The sequence below is a fragment of the Myotis daubentonii genome, chromosome 2 (assembly GCF_963259705.1).
Source record: "Myotis daubentonii chromosome 2, mMyoDau2.1, whole genome shotgun sequence".
In the NCBI taxonomy this organism is placed as follows: Eukaryota; Metazoa; Chordata; class Mammalia; order Chiroptera; family Vespertilionidae; genus Myotis; species Myotis daubentonii.
In genome coordinates, this window is record NC_081841.1 from 136577476 (window position 1) to 136598321 (window position 20846).

At 43.7% G+C, this 20846-nt stretch overlaps 1 protein-coding gene across 5 annotated transcripts in view; it reads left to right on the forward strand.

Moving 5' to 3' along the window:
* Window positions 1–20846, forward strand: part of ENOX1 (ecto-NOX disulfide-thiol exchanger 1) — a 611845-nt gene that overhangs the window by 450074 nt on the left and 140925 nt on the right. For all 5 annotated transcript variants that reach the window (XM_059684703.1, XM_059684702.1, XM_059684704.1 and 2 more), the window contains 2 exons: window positions 1122–1355; window positions 12484–12696. In XM_059684703.1, coding sequence (XP_059540686.1) covers window positions 1122–1355; window positions 12484–12696 — 447 coding nt within the window. The remainder of the gene's footprint in view (window positions 1–1121; window positions 1356–12483; window positions 12697–20846) is intronic.

Below are 20846 nucleotides of genomic sequence, written 5' to 3' on the forward strand. Positions count from 1 at the left end.
ACAAGGTCTTGAATATCTGCCCAGTGTGGCCTAGCATTTCACAGTGGTGTCTTATTTGCAAAGCCCCTACACAGCAAAAGTGCTGCTTTTGTTCCCTCCTCTGGCAGGCCCTGACAGCCCTCATCCTGCTGGGACCTGAATTGATGTTTTTTAATTCTGAGTACCCCAAACTGAAGAGCAACCTCAAAGCCAAGTCTTCTTCATTTGAAGTTTGGCTGTCTGGTTTCAGTGCTGTTTCTGTTGATTTCTCAGATCAAATTTCTGCTCACAATCTTTGTAAGTTGGGCAGCTCACAGTAAATCCCCCAAAGATTTGCAGGCCCATTATTTGGCCTGGCTCTGGGCTCTCGTGTTGGCTCCTGTGGCCTTCAAAGATTGTGCGGACAATTCGTGCGGTGCTGCATGCCAGATGAGCTGCTGCAGGGCTGTCAGGAAGACAGCGGCAAGGCCCCTTGATTGAAGGTAAAATATTCTCCTGTGTGCCCCAGAGGATAAGTGGAAATAAAACAGCATTGCAAAATTGCCTTGGTAATTGTGGCTTTTGCAGCTGCTGAGAGAGAACTGAGCAGCAACATTTTCGAAGAGAATAAAGTGATAGCCTGAGTGAGGTGTTGTGGAATTTACTTTGTAGATCTCTTTAAATATCATGGACACTCTTTACTCCTACTCCATCTCTTTCTAAAAAGAATTTAAGGGAGTTTATGCAATAGAGTTACAGTAAGTTGAAAATATAAAATCAGGGCCATAAAAAAAGGTAGGAGGGAGGGAAAAAGCTATGTGTCAGATTTGTTTTTGAGCTTCCTGGAAGCCAGAGGGAAGAAGGAATTAGTTAGCCCAGGTTCTTGAGATCACCCTCTTGGTATCACTGGCTTGCAAATGATAGGAGACCCTCTAAGACAGACACCTCAGAGCAGTGTGCATGTCCCCTAATCTATAAGGAGCCTGACTTGGCAGTGCTTCTGGGTCGCTGGGGGGAAGGAGAGCTGCCTCCCCCTTCCAACGGGAAGGGTGTCCTCCGTAAGGACAAGGAAATGACAGCACTCAGTGCACCTGGATCAGGGGCCTGGACCAAACCGTGGTGCTGCGTCTTTGCTATGTGACCAGGCTTTCCATTGGTTTCAGGTTACCGGATGCGATTAGGGTCTAGCACGGACAAAAAAGATTCTGGCCGCCTTCACGTGGACTTTGCCCAGGCCCGGGATGACTTCTACGAGTGGGAATGCAAGCAGAGGATGCGCGCCCGCGAGGAGCGGCACCGGCGCAAGCTGGAGGAGGACCGGCTGCGGCCACCCTCCCCGCCGGCCATCATGCACTACTCGGAGCACGAGGCCGCTCTGCTGGCCGAAAAGCTGAAAGGTAGGAGGCCGTTGCCCAGTGAAAGAGAAAGGCTGTGGCCCCTCCACACCGAAGCCCTGTGTTTTTCTGTTCCTTCAAGAGCTGATTCCCTATGACGGGTGTGGGGGGCGGCGGGCGGGGGGGAGTCACTGGGAGAAGGACTCTGCTGAGCTTGGTCCTGCTGTTGGGACAGAGCCCTGCCCTTTTCCAGAGCTGTCACCGCTGTGGTCTGGGAATGTGTGTGCACTGCCACTCAACAATTGCCTGCAAAGTGGGGAGAAGAGCCATGAGCTCTAGCCCCAAAGCTGTCTACTGCCCTCCGACTTGTGTTGCATGAGCTAGGCTGGCGCTACCCCTTGGGCAGGCGGTCCTGGTGTTCCTCCTGCTCTGGGGAGCTTGTACCTACTCCACCCTCCTCACAAAGCCTCCCTTAACCGTGTCACTCTGCGCTGGGACAGAAGAGACATGCAGAGTAGGATTCCTGGCTTCAGAGATGGCGTTGAGGGGGCACTGCTAACACCTACCAGAGAAGGAGGACGAGAAGTGTGTATATTTCAGTTCTTCAGATGCTTTCTGTGTTCCTCTCCTGTGTTGGATGCTATGAGAGATAAACACGTGGAGGCTTTATTACCTGCCCTAGTGAACTACAAATGAATGGGGAGGGGCCAGGTCTTGAAATGAGGATTGGGTGTGTATGTGGATTTTTTGCCATTACTGATCAAAGTTGTGTGACATGAGCAACATCTGAGTGTTTTACAGTCTGTCCTCAGGTTGTTAGGTGTGTCAGGTTTTAATGAGAGTTACATAGCTCACAGTCGCCGGCCACACAGAGGTGTCTACAAGGAAACGATTAACGGTAATACAAAGTCAGTGACATGATTGTTCAAGGGATGAGCAACGTGCTTTGAGAGCTGAGGAATGAGTGCAAACACTGTTGATGAAAGTGTCACGGAAGTCTTCAGAGAGGAGGCTGAATTTGAACTTTGCAGGATACACAAGATTTTTTTTTCCCTCGAAAAAAGAATGGGCATAAACACATTATTAGTCAGAGGCTGGAGCCCTGGGAATAAAGATAGAAGGAAGCAGAGAGAATCTGACACCCAAGGAGAAAGGCGTGCGGTCTGCTCTGGCAAAGGTGAGGCCTGCATGAAAATCGTAGAGGCCCATGAAGCTGGAAAAGCAGCTGGGCCGTACAGTGCGGCCTGAAGGCTGCTGCTGGGTTTGGGTTTTATTCCATCCACAGTGGAAAAGCCACGGAAGGTTTCTTATGAGGGGAGAGATGCAATTGGTCCTTAGAGTATTTGAGAGCATAGCCAGTGTATTAAATGTCAATGTGTACAGTGGATTGGATGTTTTCATTACAGGAAGTATATGAACAACTGCCCAAATCCTATTTTAGAAAGATAGGAAGAACAGTTTTTCTATGCTTGAAAAAAAAGATTTTTTAAACAAAAAACCTTCTGCTTCCAGCCCCCATCCCCTGTTCTGGGCTGGGAAACCCTAGTAACCTGCAGCTGCACTGAAGTGCCCCAATGTGACACAGAGGCCATGACTGTCCCTCTGACAACAAGCCTATAAAACGTAAATGCATCTTCTCACTTTTCCGTTCAGACTCGAAGCCATACCAAGTGGCCAGAAAGAGAAAGAGCACCATCCTCAACCAGGAATGTTGATTTGGGAACAAACACTTGTTTCTTTCAGATTCAGTGCATTCTGTATTTATCAGCTTCTGCCGTGTCCACTCGTAGGAGTGACAAAAACTATCACTTTGATTCTGTGACCTCATGAAGGAATTTCAGGAAGTTTGGTATCTACATTATGTTTTTTTTTAAGGAGTCAACACAGAGAGTATCTACACATACCAGAGGAATACTGCATTGCCCTTCCTGTTAGGATAGCAGGATAGCAGATTGGGATGTCAGTTTGGTAAAGTAATTGGCAAGCCTTGCCATTTTTAAAAGAAAAGAATATATATTATATATATATATATAATTTGCAAAATTTAGAAGCTGCACCTTTAAAAAGTACCGTGTGATCCCTTGAGAGAGAACAGATTGGAAATTTTAATAGATGGCAGTTACAGTAGAATGAACTAGCTGGGGATACATCTTAGGCAACAGTCAGGTAATATCAAGCTTGATGATTTCAACCCAAGCACAGAGCTTGGAATATAAACAGCATTTAATTGCTTAGGAAATTGGCTGCCTCAGAGATGAAATCCACTCATGCTCCTTATAATGCTGCAAAGCCAGACAGGAGGAGCCGAGGAAACTGTTTCCCTGAAGATGATTTCATTGATATGGGGATATCAAATGCAGTCAGTCCAAGGTAAAGACGCCTAGGTCAGAAAGAAGTGGGAAAGCAATCTGAAAATACCTACTTGGATTTTTCTTTTTGCCCTAGAGCAATGTTGCTATCTTGTGTTTAGTACAAACATTTTCCCCAAATTTACATCGTACTTGTTCATTCCTACGAGTTTCTTTTTGAAAATCAGTTTTGTTTTTTTAAATATATTTTATTGATTTTTCACAGAGAGGAAGGGAGAGAGATAGAGAGTTAGAAACATCGATGAGAGACAAACATCGATCAGCTGCCTCCTGCACACCTCCCACCGGGGATGTGCCTGCAACCCAGGTACATGCCCTTGACCGGAATCGAACCTGGGACCCTTCAGTCTGCAGGCCGACGCTCTATCCACTGAGCCAAACCGGTTTCGGCTTGAAAATCAGTTTTATCCAACAAAATCTGTATAGGCCAAGTCTTTATTACAACCAACAAGGCATTTTCTATCCTGCTCAGTGCTAAAAGTATGCACATAATATATGCTCAGTAAACTATTTGCTTTCTTTGTTTCTTAGCTATTTGGATCTATAAGCATGTTGCATTTCTGGCCAACAGTGCTACCAGGCATGACCCATGGCCAAAAGTTAGGGAAGTGATTGCACTCGGCCATTATTCCAATCACTCCACAAGTATTTGTCACGTGGGAAAAGAAAACAGGATACAAGCCTCTACCTCACTGAGTTCGAGTTTTTTGAGTGATAGAGGCAATTTACAAAGCACGCTGTACTTCCACTATTGCAAGTGACAAGTGCAGGGTGCTATTCCAGGAGAGGCAGGCACCCCACCTGGCAGGTACAGGGTGAGACGGAGGAATCTTCTGGGACCAGAAACCTGCGCTCAGTGGCCACAGGGCCTTCTGAAGCCAGAAGAAACAATGAGGTGTAACTGTGTCGCACCTAAGGCATGGAGCTCCAGTGTCGGTTACGTTAGTACAAATTCTAAAAAAGAAAATTAGCAGGCGTCCTGCTGATTAAATAGACATTGTTCTGAGACAATTCAACTTAATGAAGACTGACTGGGAAGTGCTCACAGACCAAAGTTTATAGCAGGGCTTTGAGAAAGTGAGCAGGAGCTCAATAACACCATAATTACACTTTATTGGAAACAGTAGCACCAGGCAGACAAGATAATGAATTTCAGTGTCTAACACAGACCATCCACCCCTGGAGGAACCCTGTGTTTGGACTGTGGAAGGAAGAAATTGATCAGACAGTGGGGAGAGATTATATCCTAATTCACTGAGGATCTCTCCTAGCAAGAGCATTTAAAATATTTTGTGTACTTTCCCTGCTTTGGAAAGCTTCACATAATCTTTGTGTGATGAAATGGAGAGTTTTTCTGTGCATCAGGTGAAGTTTTGACACAAAACTTGGCAAGCAGTGCCCTTGGGATTTCCCGATGTGTTGTCAGAAATTTGGACCTCTTGGGGTCAACACCCATAATTTCCAGGGGACTGGACTCTGGGTTGCATACAGAGTGACCCAGCGTCTGCCTGCCAGGGAGAGAAAGGGTGGACGTGGTGCTAGCGTTGTGCTGAGATGGCTGCCACTATTTATGATTCTAAGAATGTAAAAATCGATAATACTATTAGCCAAGTGGAAGTTCCATTAGTAAAAACCAGACTTCCTTCTGAGGGCACAGGAGCCTGTTTGCGAATCACTTCTTCGAACATTACTCATCTTCATAAAAGGAAGATATGCCATTTCATTTAGAAACATTTTGCATGACTCCAATGCAGGAATAATCAGTGTATTTTCATACTTCCCCCCTTAGTTTTCAAATTTTTACAGGTACTAATTAATTAGGGAAAGTGTGTGTGTGTGTGTGTGTGTGTGTGTGTGTGTGTGTGTGTGTGTGTGTGTTGGGGATAGTGAGGAATACTATGTGTATAGCCTTTTATGCTATTCATGATTTGGAGGATAGTTAAGGTACCACCCCTTTTGATGGTTAATTGAGCAGCCAGAAAATGGAGAGTTGTGTAGGGATGGCCAGTGTGTGGGGAAACAGTGAAATTTTACAAACACGGTAGTAGCAGTTGTAGCCATCTTGGAATTCCCATTCTCCTTGCATCAGTGTGTAACTATACACTGTAAACTACTGCTTCCAGCTATCACAGAAGCTAGAAATCAATGACAGCTGTAAAGACACACCATTGTGTGTGTACACATGTGTGTACACATGTGTACATGTGTCTGTGTATCCCATGTCTTTGAAAACAAATGTGCTATAGAATGTCTCCCCCCCCCCTTTTTTTTTTCTCATTTTCAATACATTGTATTCAAACCTGGAATCTCCCCTCCTGTTGCTCCTCTATAGACCCAGCCATAAATAAGGGTACTACAGTCACCAGTGTTTTCATATTCATTGTTCATGCCCTGACTTTTACCCCATGTGCTCTTCTGAAATTTAGGGCCAGATCAGCCTCTGCACACAAAGGAGTAGAAAATAGCTGCTTACCAGTTTGATTCCTTTCCCCCTTTGTTAGCTGGACATCAGTTTGATTAAAAGTTCACAGAGTGCCCACCTGCTGAGTCCTGGGCTCTGTGCTGCAGCCTGGGCCCTGCCCCTGTGGAGTCTGCAGTTCTATGGGTGCTAAAGTACACGATGACAGTGAAATCATGACTGCCTTTCAAATGTTAAATGACCACATGCCAGTGATTCTGTTTAACTCTTTAATTAATGAGGGAATCGGTAAGAAGTTAAAACTGGTTCAAAAAAGAATTTGCTTTCTGAATATTTATATTTCCTACTGGACAAAAATTGTTTGCATTATTATAGAGAAGAATTATTTGCATTGTTATCAGTTTTCCACAATTTATGTCCTATTCCCTACCACATTTTAACATAGCCTCATCAAAAAACAGTTAAGGTTCACACCCATGTAGAATCAGATCACCAGGGGCACTGGAGAGGGGCCTCTGGTCTGTGCCCAGCATTCCATTGAAAGGATCCGCAGTCACCTCTAGGCCCATTTCCAAGTCTTTAACTTTTTTCCACATGTTTTCTTCCAGGATAGAGATGACAGAACAGCAGCTATTCTTTAAATGGGGTAGGGAGTTTGGGGACAAGATTCTCAAAGTTCCTAAGAATCACATCAGATCTTTCTAATTTTCTCTAATATCCCAGCTGCAACTTTCCATTTCAGCTTTTCAGGATCTCTGAACTTAGATGGGCTCCCAACCAGTTCCCTGGCTCCATTGAACAATTTCTTCCAGTGCTTCTCAAACTTTAATGTGCATATGAATTACCTGGAAGAAAGAAAATGCAGGTTCTGAATCAAAAGGCCCAAGAGGGAGTCTGCATTTGCAAACAAGCTCCCAAAGGAGGCTCATGCTTGTGGTTTTTGAATAGCAAAGATTTATTCACTTGTGATTTTGTAACACCTACATTGTGCAACATGCTCAATAAGCATGGGAGAGAGGGAAAGGGAGGGAGGCTGACAATCGGAAGTGATCAGGAATGAAATGAGATGGGTATGGATTCAGGAAGTGACATTGAAGTATGATAGATAGTCATCATATTATTTTGTCCTCACAAAATTAGAAATGGTTATTGCCTTCTCAGAATTAAAAATGCTTTCAAAAAGATTTTTGAGCCATTTGATAAGCTGGTTAATGCATGGCTGTAGAGGCTGTGCTTCTGTGTGATTATCTGACATCGCCCTTAACTTTTATTGCCAATGGTAATGACCTCAGGGGCCTGAAGGATAAAAGAATCAGCCAGCTTTAAGTGCCGTTTATCTCTGATAAGCAGTGTGACAATACTCTTTATCATGAAATTAAAATGTTTATTGACAACTGATGTTTCCCAACTTTGAATTTGGAGCTTTCTAGTGTTTATCACTGCAAATCTATTAGAAATGGAGTATAATGAAATAAACAGGGTGGAGCAACAGTAGGTTTATAGTTGTGAGTATATGAAACAGAGTTTATTCTTGCATTATTAATTTTTATACAAACAGCTGTAAACCTACTGTTGCCCCTCCCTGTAGATAGATTTCCAAGGGAAAAACTCAGAGTAACCAGCAGACGGCATATTTTTCCTGGAAGTTTTATTCTGATATTAGCCTCTCACAACTGGAGACAGATCCATGAACCAACAATTATTGTACAAAATGACTGATACTTTAATAGCAGGATATGTAGAGAACTGTGGAAATATAGCAAAGGGGCACCTAATTCACCCTAGGGTTATAGAAGAGCTTCTTTTATGAAAGGCACTCAGGCTGAATCTGGAGCAAAGACTAATAGGCAGGTGGACCAGAGCGGGAGGGCCTAGGACCAGTGCAGAGCATGTGCAAAAGCAGGGAGACGTGCCAGGCGTCGAACAAAGAGGAGTGTGGCAAAGAGATGGTGGGATGGACTGAAGGGTAAAAGGCAAATTAAGGAATAAAACTTATGAGGTAAACCCAGGTGTGACATTGTAAGGACCCTGGTTACAAAACGTTGGTCAGTTTTTAAGGAGAAAATTCTCCATAGTCATTTCACAATACTGTACCAATATTCCGAATTTTTACTGTGGAAAAAGCACATCTGCACCCATGTTCAGAGGTGTGCCTAAACATGCTCATAGGAAGTACTTGGAATTCTTATAAGTGTGTCTGATGTGATTTTTATGAACACGGTTAATTTCTTTTCACAGGAATAGTTTTAATAATCCTGCAATCTAAATCCTGTTTAGTTTATATTGTTTTCTGCTTCTCAGTGATCTTTGCAGTGAGTGCAAAATTGAATTTAGATATTGAAAATAGATAGATATTGAAAACAGTTAAAAATTGAAAATGACCACTCCCTATACTCCTTGGTAGCCATTCAGAGAGTTACTGGCCTAGTTTTGATTAAGACAAAATCACTTCTTACATGGCAACAGATATTGACTAGAGTTACCAATAGTGCTTTACCTAATGTTTTTTACATTGTCTTGGAATGTCAGTATATCAATCATACATCGGCCTGCCAGTTTCAGAAAGTTCAGAAATAAGGATGAAAATTGGGAGTTTTCAAACCTATGTACTTCTTTTAAGCTAATGGAGTTCTATCTAGTATTATTTGTTAAAATGTTAGAAAGGCTCTTTCCTACTTACTTTTTAAATTGCATATTTGCACTTGCACAATCCTAAGAATGTTTTCTCTCTTTCTAAAAACTGTCAGCTAACAATAATCTGCTTGTGAGCTTATGCTCTAGGACTAGGGGTGACGAACAATAAAATTTGGTTTTTAGACAATTCAAGCAAACATACATTTTCTTCCTAACAGTGAATTAGGATATCTACGAGCTGAGTGACCACAAGCAAGAGAGAAAAACTACCAGTTTGCGAGGGAAGGAAAGATAGAACAGTGTTGCTCCTTCTAACAACAGGTTGAGGATTTTTTTTTTTCCCTTTGTGTTCTATAGAAATGAAAGCCACAGGCAAGGGGAAAAATGGTACAAGAAGCCCGTGCCCTCTTTTTGTTGTTGTTCTTATTTTTTGAGACAAAAAAAAAAAAAAGATTTCTTATGAGCATTAGTTTTATTTCTGCTGTCTTTTTGGTGGTCCATTCTCCTAACATATATTGGCAGGGAGAGAGGTAGAGAGTGTGAGGGAGGCAGAATTTATTCTGGCTGTAACAGTTGCAGCCGGTCTCTCACAAACATAAGGCTAAATTATGGGCCTCTCCATGGCCTGAATGTAATGTTAAGTTGTATGATGGATTTTATCTTGTGCGAGCCGCTCAGGTCCACAAAATGAGATAAGAAATCACTGCAGCTGAAGTTCACGGAGGGTTGAACTTAGACAGAAATTCCAGAGTTAACAAAATTGTGTGAGCCAGCTATGATGCCGAACAAGTGTGTTTTGTGCCTGTGGGTGGAGATTTTCAAGAAAATGTGAGTCTTTCACTTGCAGGGTGCCCTGTGGGCGTTCCCCAAGCCAGTTCTCTCCTCTGGCAAAAGTGCCAGGGCAGCGGGGGCAGGTGTGCACAGACACAAAGCTTTGGTCCCCAGCTCAGGCTGCCACTGCGAGCAGGGGAGGCCTGAGTGGCTGGTCAGCAGTGCCTGGGTAATAGCTGCTTCTGTCCTGGAAAAGGCAGAACACACGCCACAAGCACTGCCTAGGCTGATCCACCCTCACGCAGTTGCATACCTCCTGGCCCAGCCACAGCCACAGCCACAGCAATGAAGCTGTACCTTGTCTGGGAGGGGCCTCTGTGAAAATACGATAAAGTATTTCTACAGGACTCTGCAAAATTCACAAAGCACTCCACGAATGCAGGTTTTGTATGATGGGTAAAATTATAACAATGGTTAACTCCAAAACATTTGTGAATAAGATAAGGTAATAAAATAAAATCTATCTATATAATAGAGGAATATGCAAATTAGCCGGGATGCCATAACATCATGACCAAACAGTAGGGACCTGAGGCTGCATGGCGCCTGGCCGGGGCAAGGGACCTCAGGCCTCGCCCCTGGCCCCAGCGCTGGGCCGGAGGACCTCAAGCTGTGCCCCCTGCCCAGCAGGGCTTGACGGGGGACCTCAGGCCATGGCCCTCTCCCTGGTGCCAGGCTGGGGGACCTGAGACTGCACCCCCTGCCCGGCACTGGGCTGGGGGACTTGAGGCTGTACCCCCCACCCAGAGGAGCTTGACAGGGGTGCGGCCAGCCAGGTCTGGGTATCACCCAATGGGCGTGGGGCTGGCTGGGTCTGGGTCTCCTGTGTTTTCAAAGCATGTGTGGGTGGTGGGTGGGTTTTGACTCTAGGTCCCATGGTGCACCCCAGACTCTGACAGGAGGGAGATTTTCATATACATTTTACTAATTTAATTTTCTTTCATCTCTGATACTTCTATTATAAAGAAAGGGCAAATAGCAATATTAAAATATTTCCTCTAATTAATTCCCTTGTAATGTGCACAAATTTCATGCACCAGACCACTAGTAGTAAAATAAAATTCCCTTACCAAATATGAATCACCCTCTATCCATTCATCTGGAGTGTATATATGTTTACTAAAGGCCGGGTGCACAAATTTGTGCATGGATGGGGTCCTCAGGGTGGCCTGTGGGCCCTGTGTCTGGCGCCCATCCTTGATCAGCCCTCCAGGCTGTGGGATGCCCTTGCCGGCCCAGGATCTGGATCTGTCCTGCTGACATTTGTGCTGGTTGTCGGGAGCCACCTGGCAGGTGCTTTTATACCATTTCTTTCTTATGGAGCATCTAGGGAGGGGAAGGGGCCAAGGTGCCCGAGGCCTACTTCCAGGAGGCCAGCGGTGCTGTTAGGATCGTGCCAATGGCACCGGTCTGTCAGTAACTGGCCTGTTCTCTGGAGATTGGACCTACAGATCTACTGAGGGAGTGAGTGGCTGCCGCCAGGCTGGTGGACCTCCGGAACGGGTTGGTCAGCTGAGCGGTGCTCCCGCTGTGGGAGCACACTGACCACCAGGATGCAGCTCCTACTTTGAGCATCTGCCCCCTGGTGGTCAGTGCACATCATAGCGACCAGTCAACTGGTCAAGCAGGCTTTTATAAATATAGATGTTTGTATGTGTATATATGTGTATATGTATGTGTGTATATATGTGTATATGTATGTATAAACACTATAACTAATATGTAAACTCTATATAGTAATATATATTACATGCATCTATGCACACACACACACAAGCACACACACAATACATAAGGATGTCTCTGATGTTCCTCCAGGGAAGGGCACATAGTGGGCACTCAGTATTTGTCAAATGAGTAAGAATCTGACTCTTCTAATTTTGCTCCTTACTTTTAGAATTCAGACTCTACCCAGTTTATTTGAAAAATGTAGAATATTTTTCTTAAATCACATTTTTCAGGGGTAGAAAAATACCAACAAAAGACTCCGCCCTTTAAGTTTACCTGGAAAATGCGAATGAGCTTTCAGCAGTAGGATTGATTAATATTGTAATAACTGACATATAACTTCCAGTTCCAATTAACTTAATCACCTTCACACATGCTTTTTCTCCACCTCCAAGCCATACAACACAGGTCTGTTCCAGTAACCAATTCCAAACAGGCAAATCCATTTGTTTTCTTTGAAATAAACTTTATTACATATTTACCCACTCCTATCCCCCTCCTTGACCACATACATGCCTTAAACCAGGTTCAAATAGGTTTTCAGTAGCCTCCCAAGCAAACACTGACAACCCCAGGTCCTCTTTTGTTGAAAACAAGGAAATATTCTATTTTTCAGCCTACTCAAGTATGTTATACTATACCTAAAATAAAATTAGTTTTGAACTGTAGTAGAACAAGAATTGACTTGTTCCTACTACCACCTCAGGAACAATATATTATATTACAACCAGTTTTACAGTGCTTTAATCTGTCTTCCTCAGTTTGACACTAACTCAGCTGATTCTATAAGTCAAAAAACTGGTATCACAGTATAATTATTTCTGATCAAAGAATAAAGAAATGGAGTCCATATAGGTTACTATCAGTTTTTGAGCCAGACTTCAGAAAGAGAAATCAGGGTTTGAAGGAAGAATGAAATTGTATGTAATTACAAGGAATGCCCATAACAGGTCTAACACTGAGCTCAGCAAGTTGGTAGATAGGAGGGTGAAAATGTCCCTTTGTTTCTTGTATATCTATGATGCCAGGGAGTTAGATGGGAACAGAAAGCTAAGTGATGATAGAATGATTAGTCTCAGGAAAACTAATGTGTCAAATTCTGAAAATGAATCCACTAGGATGGGTCAAGCTCTGTCTTTTGAGGGGAACCAATGTGAACTGTATTTTCTTGCCTTGGCGTGATTTGTACTTGGTGGTTTTCTGTTTCCAGATGATAGCAAGTTTTCAGAGGCTATCACAGTGTTACTTTCCTGGATTGAACGAGGAGAAGTGAATCGGCGTTCTGCAAACCAGTTCTATTCCATGGTGCAGTCGGCCAACAGCCACGTCCGCCGGCTAATGAATGAAAAGGCCACTCATGAGCAAGAGATGGAGGAAGCCAAGGAGAATTTTAAAAATGCCTTAACCGGAATTCTCACTCAATGTAAGTAAGATTTTGGGGGCCATGTGTCGTGTTGTGATTTTGCCTTTTCTTTTGTATTCATTTTATTTTTTCATTTGGGGGTAAGTAGTTCAATAATTTCCCATCTTACTCCATATCGAATGGCAAGCCTCATAACCTATTTCATGTTTTGTGGCAACTTGGAGGAACACGGACCTGCCCTGAGAGCTTACTTCTCAAGGTGAGCAACGTTTCTGTAGCCTTTCCTCAGAACACCCAGCCCAGCCATCAGGTAGACCTACCACAGTCCACACCACACCTGTGGGCTGTCCACCCCCCACATGTCCTCCTAGTGCTGACAGTAGGAGGAGACCCTGAACACATTACCCTTGGGCTCTGTTTAGGAAGAAGGTACCATCAGAAAACGCCTCCTCAGGACCCTTTGAGGTGAGCTTTTGACTGTCAACTCGGGCAACTCAGGAAGCAGAGATTTTTCTGCAGTATTATTTTTTTGTCCTTTCTTCATTTGGAAAGCAAATTGCCTTAACTACTTAATGCTGGTGATTTTTCATGTCTGTGTCCTAAATTGATGAAGGGGTATAAATGGGGCTTTCTCATAGAACAATAGTCAGGGTAATTGCCCAAGGCTCTATTAAAAAAAGGGCGTATATTTTTATGGGCACTCTATCTGTGTCTGTAGTTAACGTCACAGCGGCATAATGCATCACAGCTGCCGATGTTCCCTTGCTGGGCAAAAGCCACTGAATGGCACGGTAACAATGCCGTGCTCCATTCCACACCAGGTGCAGGATCTCACGCTGGAGGGTGACTGTGATTTACATATTCATTCTGGGAATGTGTTATTGTCAGTGATATAATGTGCCAAAATGGCTAGCACCTCTTTCATCAGTGTAAACCCAAGAGATAATATATCTGTTAGAATGGGGAGAGAAAGGGCCAAGAAAAACCAGGATCTTATGTGTAGAAGTGTTTTATATAACTCTGTTGTCAAAAGCCCATTTTTGTGGCAGTGTAAAATATTATCTAAGAAACTCCCAAACATAAACTCTGATAAGTGGCCAAATATCCAATGTGAGACCATCCTGGGACACTGTCTTATTACATATTCTGTCTCCTACAGGCCACTATCAGACAAGCTTCCCCACATTCCCCAGTCTTTAGGAATGGCCCTTTACCTGGCTGTGAATGCCCAGCAATCCTGAAGTTAAGGTCACTAGGGGTAGGATAAAGAACACTAGTATTGATACCGCCTTTCAAAGGAGGGAAGCAAAGAATGGATTAATGGGTAGAGGAAGGGAAGGGTGGATTAGTAGTGGAGAAAAGGGAGACAGGGAAAAGCCACACAATTCTAATAATACCATTCCTGTAAAATTAAGGCAAGAAGCCAAATGCCTGAACAATAGATGATCACTGGCATCCATTCTAAATAAATTCTCATTCCTATGCAGTTTACAGTCCTGCTTGGGGGGCAAGACTGAACCCTTAACTCTAACAATGAAGACCAAGGCAGCCACGTATTAGAAAAAGGGATGAATTTAGTTTTCTTTGGCAATACCTTCTGAAAGAAGCACCCATTAAAACAAGGTTTCAGTCATGGCTGGAAGAACACGACGTGCCTGCCTAACATGATACACAAATAAGCTGGCCTAGGCTCGAAACCAATGAGCGCCAGACACAGAAGTCTAGTGTGTGAAGATCCAGACCTCAGCATTTTATTGCTGAGAAAAGTCAAATTGGAAAACAAGGTTGAGATCTGCAGCAATAATGGAGAATGGGCTTCCTGACAGGGCTGAGCATCTGGCCACAGGCCTCTTCCCCCGGAGTCTGCACCTGTAGGTGCAGGTGGAGGACCAAAGGGGAATGAGTGTCTCTCTAGGCCGGCTGCTGCACCCCCTGGCTGTGGAGAACATGAAGGGCTGGAGCAGGGCCAGGAGTCCTGGAGGGAAATCCCACCCCATGGAAACCACAGGAGTGGAGACTACTCTCATAAATACCTCTAAGGTGCCTCAACTGGAAAATATCAAATATTGGCTTCTTGATTTTAATCTTCAAACCTGTTCTTCTTCTGGGTTTTCCATCCCATTTTTATAAATTCTCAAGCCAAAATCCTATAACTTTTACACCCATCATCTCCCACCACAAGCCCCACATCTGGGCCATCAGGAAGTCCCGATGCTTCCCCCTTCAAATAGGCCCACTGTTCCCCATTTTAACTGCTGCCACTGCAGTGCAGGCTGCCCGGGCACAATAGTAGCCTGGTGTGTCAGTGAGACACTGTGTCAACCTGTGAGGAACGGAAAACCAGACCCAACTGTATCTTACATAAATGGAGTTTTTTCTTGTCACACAGAGTAAAATCCGGATTTTGGTGTTTGTCGGTACCAGTTCAGTGGTTCAAGGCCGTCAAGCCTGAGTTTCTATGATATGATTAGCTTTTCCTAGATGGTTGTCTAAGATGACTGCTACTGATCCTGCCATCACACACACACACACACACACACACTCTAATCTCAAAACTTTAGATCAGGAAAGCAAAACTTGCCCAAAGATCCTCAGCAGACTCATTTCTAACTGCAGAATTATTACATGTGGCCTTGACCACCTTCAAAGAAAATGGGAAATGTCCTACTTTGGCTGGACCCTTTGCGCTCCAGAATAAAATTGAGTTCTCACAGTAAGGAGGAAGGGGACAGTGGCTAATGGGAGCACATGTTTCAATTTCTGCCATACATGTAGGGGTGGGCAAAAGTAGGTTTACAATTGTGAGTACATGAAACACAGACTTATTCTTGTATTATATTTTTTCCACAGTAACAACTGTAAACCCACTTTTGCCCACCCCTGTAGTTCCTCCCTTTCCACTTTTATCCCACTTCAGGCTAGTTTTTACACATTACTCTATAAAATAAAAGCCTAACATGCAAATCAACCGAATGGCAGAACGACCAGTGGAAGGATCAGTGGAATGACTGGTTGAATGACCAGTCACTATGATGTGCACTGACCACCAGGGGGAAGCACTCAATGCAGGAGCTTCCCTCAGCCCACAGGCCCCAGGCCAGCCAAGGCGGGTGCCAGCAGGGGCCCCCCGAATCACCCTGCTGGTCGCCCCACAGATTGGCCCTGATCACCGGCCAGGCCTAGGGACCCTACCCATGTGTGAATTTCATGCACCGGGCCTCTAACCTGATATAATGCATATCATATCTTCCTCACTGAAATCCCTGCATAGCTTCCCATTTCACTTTAATAGTCTCTCTCCCTAGCTTAAAAAGCTCTCCATGCCTGCTCTTCCACGTCAGTCTTCCCTGACTCACTCTGCGTCACCCTTCCTGCTGAGCCCTTCAGAGCTCCCTCCTACCTTGGAGTCTTTGCGCATCTGTTCCCTCTGCCTGATGTGCTCTTCCCCCCACTCTTTGCATGCTTGAACCCTTCTCCTCCTTTAGGTCTGATCCACCCTTTTCTAGTCGGTTCACCATCACTGCATCTTATTAGGTCCCTTGGAGCATTTATCAAAATGAGTGATGATTTAGTGATATGTCTGCTTTTGATTATTTTAACAAGCATCACAAAGGAAATCCCATCACATGGGTAATGAGGTTTCAACATGCATGTGTAATCAAGCAAATCATGAAAAGAGCTAGCTAGCTATGTTTTCATTGGAAATTGCTATACTTTATCAGACACTTGCTAGCAGGCTGGGAGATATGAAGAGAGTTGAAGTGGAAGAGTCAACAACAAAAAAATCATTTTTACATATTCCCAACTGTAACTAACTGTCCAACAACCTTCACATTTCCCATATCCTTATTACTATTTGGGAGATCACACTTAGCCCTGTAATTTGATTCTGGGAAATACTTCAGCAGCCAGCAGATATCAACAGAGATTACAGACATTCTAGCTGATCTTGACAGCCTCAGTGCTGGCTGAGGGGTACACATCCCAACCATGGAGTGCCTGAGCAGCCCTCCTGTGAGTCCTTAATAGTGAGCCTGAGCTGGAATGAAGCCTGTGAGATGGAGCAGGAAGATTGCATATCTCACTGAGCAACCTCAGGATGTTTCATTCTCTTCTGTGTGCTGTTATAAAGCTGGTTGCTCCCCAATGCAAAGGGGAACCAAATCCTAGCATTCATCATAAAAATATTAGCAGTAACCTAGTAAACTCTAGGTAGACGCTCATTTCATTATCCTTTGAATTTTCAAATATATATTTGATTTCAGAGAGGAAGGGAGAGGGAGAGGGAGAGAGAGATAGAAACATCAATGATGAAAGCGAATCATTGATCAGCTGCTTTCAGGCATGTGTCCTTGACTGGAATTGAACCCAGGACCCATCAGTCTGCAGGCTGATGCTCTATCCACTGAGTCAAACCAGCTAGGGCAATCATCCTTTGAATTTTAAATATTTCTCATGTCATATCTGCTGGAGTTATGTTTATTTGTCTCAACCATATTTTTTGCTTCCTCCAGCTTGGTTCCATGTGGTAGAGTGACCTTGGTATCCGTGCCTAGAGTTGAGTTTAAAACAATAACTGCTTTGTCCACAGTGATTTACATACTGTATTTCCCCAAAACAGAACCAGTCATACTCCCATTTATCTGCATTGTATTCCTGGCAAACACCATAGGAATCGCACTTTGTCTTTCTCATTTAGAATTAGGTTAGGGTTTTTAAGCACCAAAATTCAGGAATGGCATCTCAGCTTTCTCCCTGGTGGTGGGAAAGCTCCCAAGCACTCTCTCCACATAAAGATCCCTAGTGTCAATGCTCTTCTCCATCAGAAAGCCAAGTGTCGGGAAATTGTTCTGAAGCAGTTTGGAAGCAGGTCCTAGTATACTGATGAACCAGGTTATGACAGCAAGTGTGGCTGGCCTGGTGTCCTGAAGGGACAGCTCATGTAGCAACTCCCAGGAAATGTCAGGTACATTGCAAAGCTCCAGGCACAGTAAACAGGTGGGTCCCTATATAGATTTTTGCTTGAAATAGCCAATTAGTTGAGCATGAAAAGGGAATTTCACTAAGTGTTAGCCCATTAAGCTGAATTAGATGCCCCATTCTCCTTTCCTTGCTTGTCACATTTGTCCTTGCTTTCCTATTTGAGCAAGTGACATTTGCTCAAAGAGGAAAAAAACTAAGAGCCATTAATAATAACATAAATTTAAAAATGTGATTTACTTCATCAAAGCTCAGCAGTTACCTTCTAGCTGTGTTGGTGTTATGTTCCACCAACATTTGTTTAAGTTCTAACCTTTTTTCATATCCCTGGCCTTCACCACAGGATCAGCTATTAAATATAATCAAACAGGCATTGTTTCCACCTGAGCTTTGGATTAGCCCATCAAGGGGCAGCGACTGAACCCAACCAAGAGATTGGGGGAGGAGAGCCTCCATTCACTTCTGTTTGGGATCATTTTTTACTTCTGACCATGGATGTGCAGTTATCAAAGGTGTTAGATGAGGACATCATCTGTCCTGGAGTGGGGGTGTCTCTTCCTTTCTGGGCCAGCTGGGTAGCTCTCATTTGCTAGATATATTAGAAAGAGAAAAAAATTCCAGCTCATATGAATCATCTTATTCCTATGCTATCGTATCCTTATATCGTCCTTGTCTCATGTTTATGTCATTTCTTAAACTGTCCATCAGCAGAAACTTCCCCACGTCTCCCAACTGAGAGATTTTTGGGTTTCGATCTTCTTTGCTTTTAAAAAATGTATGTTTCTGACCCAAATTTCATAATGAGATTATTACTTTCCCTTTGTTACTCGTGGAATAAAACAGATCTCCAGTGGAAAGAGTCCCCCCGTTTTTGTGGGTCTCGTTTCTTAAGCAGAATTAAACCCATGGTAATACAAAGTACAACGTTGCAAATGAGTTTTAAAATTTCACAAAGACTAGAGATTATTAAAATATTCTTAAAACAACACCTAATTCAAATATGGCTTTTAATAAAATTGTTTCTCTTTATTCTACAAAAAAATGTATGCTTCCTAGGAACTCCTCGTAGGCCTGCCCACTTTCAGTTTTTCAGTTATGAGCAAAGCTCATCATTTCAAAGCTCAGGGAGAAGTTGTTTATAAAGTTTAGGAAGCATGTACCACGGCATTCAATTATTAATATGCATGTCAAGATGATCAATTGTGCATGCCTTGTTACAACACACACATCTAATGAAAGCTTGAACACTCCGTGATATTCCCACTTTGGTACTTTGCCAACATGCTTCCTGGAGAGAGAGGAAAGAGAAGGAAGCAAAGTGCAAAAAAAAAGGCAAATGGGAAAGCAGATGGCAGTGGAAAGGGGTTTATTAATATTAATTTAAAAATACATGCCATAAACATAATGAACAGAATGAGAAGTAGAAATTGTAGAATGTCAGAGCTGGAGGAGACCTGCGGCACTCGTTGGCTCCAACCCCTTATTTTACAGAGCTAGGAACTGAGGCTCAGGGAGCAGAAATGATAGGCCTTAGTCATTTGGAAATCTGTGGGCAGATTAGAATCCAAGACTGTCGGCTCCTTGAACAGTTTGCTTTCTACTACCAAGTGTTTTTTCATGAAAAATGATCAGAAGCCTGGGGCAGGAGTGGGGACAGGGGTGGACTAGAAGGGTCAATGGGGGAAAAAAGGGAACATATGTAATACTTTCAACAATAAAGATTTTTTTTAAAAATCAAGTTGACATTTATCCAAATTAAAAAAAAAAAAAGAAAAGAAAAATGATAAGAGGAGGATATTCTCCCTGTAAATGAATAGTTTCCAGGTGGAGGTGCAGAAGTGTGCTGGCATTACACTGCTATCGATATTGTTATCTGGTTAGAAAACGAAGTATTTGCCTAAATTAGAATATGTAGCCCCAACTGCTTTGGCTCAGTGGATAGAGAGTCGGCCTGCAGACTCAAGGGTCCCAGGTTTGATTCTGGTCAAGGATATATACTCTAGAATATGTAGAATATACTTTAGTTGAGAATTTTACAGTAGTGTTATTACAGTACTGTTAATACTATAACTAGAGGCCCAGTGCATGAAATACATGTACAGGAGGGGCGGGGTCCCTCAGCCCGGCCTGCACCCTCTCTCAATCCGGGATCCCTCTCGCAATATAGGACCACTGGCTCCTAACTGCTTTCCTGCCTGCTTGTCTGATTACCCCTAACCACTCACCCACCTGCCTGATCACCCCTAACCACTCTGCCTGACTGCCCCTAACTGCTCGCCTGCCTGTCAGATTGCCCCTAACCACTCTGCCTGCCTGCCTGGTTGCCCCTAACTGCTCGCCTGCCTGCCTGATCGCCCCTAACCACATCTGCCTTGGCCCCACTGCTGCAGTTTTATCCGGAAGGATGTCTGGAATGACATCCGGAAGGTTGTTCAGCTGTCTGGTCTAATTAGCATATTATACTTTTATTATTATAGATTTTAACCTGGAGATTGGGAAGGTTAGAACTATCATGCAAATTTGTTTCATACATTTATCAGAGAAATTGGCATCAACTTCATCTTAGATCTTGAAAATAGCGAATAGTGGAGAGACTTGATTAGGCATGAAGAGATCCCAGTTCTAATCTCAGCTCCATCATCAATTAGCCAGGTGACTTTAGAAAAGTCTTTTAAGCTTCTTAGGTCTCCATTTCCTCATTTCTGTAGTGAAAGGGTTTGACTAAACAGTCCCCTAAGTTTCATCACCACTCTGAAAATTCTACAGCCCTCATCCTATCAATGCCTTCAACCCTTTAATATCTCTGAATATCTAAACACAAATATGGGCTAGGACCTAGTCATGATGGCAGATGCTCCGAACTGATCCCAGACCAGAAGCTCAGATATTGCTCCATGCACATGTTCTGTTTCTGCCTTGCAATGGAGGTTACGTCTGCTGACGGCCTGTGAATTTTAAGCCTCATTTCAATGCTGACAGCATGTGGGACACCCCCTGGTGCTACACACTGGCCAGAAGTCTTGTCAGAGGCCACATCAAGCACCGACCATCTCCTCTGTCACATCCTCGTCTCTTTGCTTGACTAAAGTCATAAAAGCCTCAGGCATTCGAATGAATGATGAAATTCATCCACAAATATTTATTGGGTTCCTACTAGGTGTCAGGTAGTGCACCAAGCATGGCAGTGAAATGTGAGGGCTTTCTGATCTCCGTGTGCGCCATGACCCCGC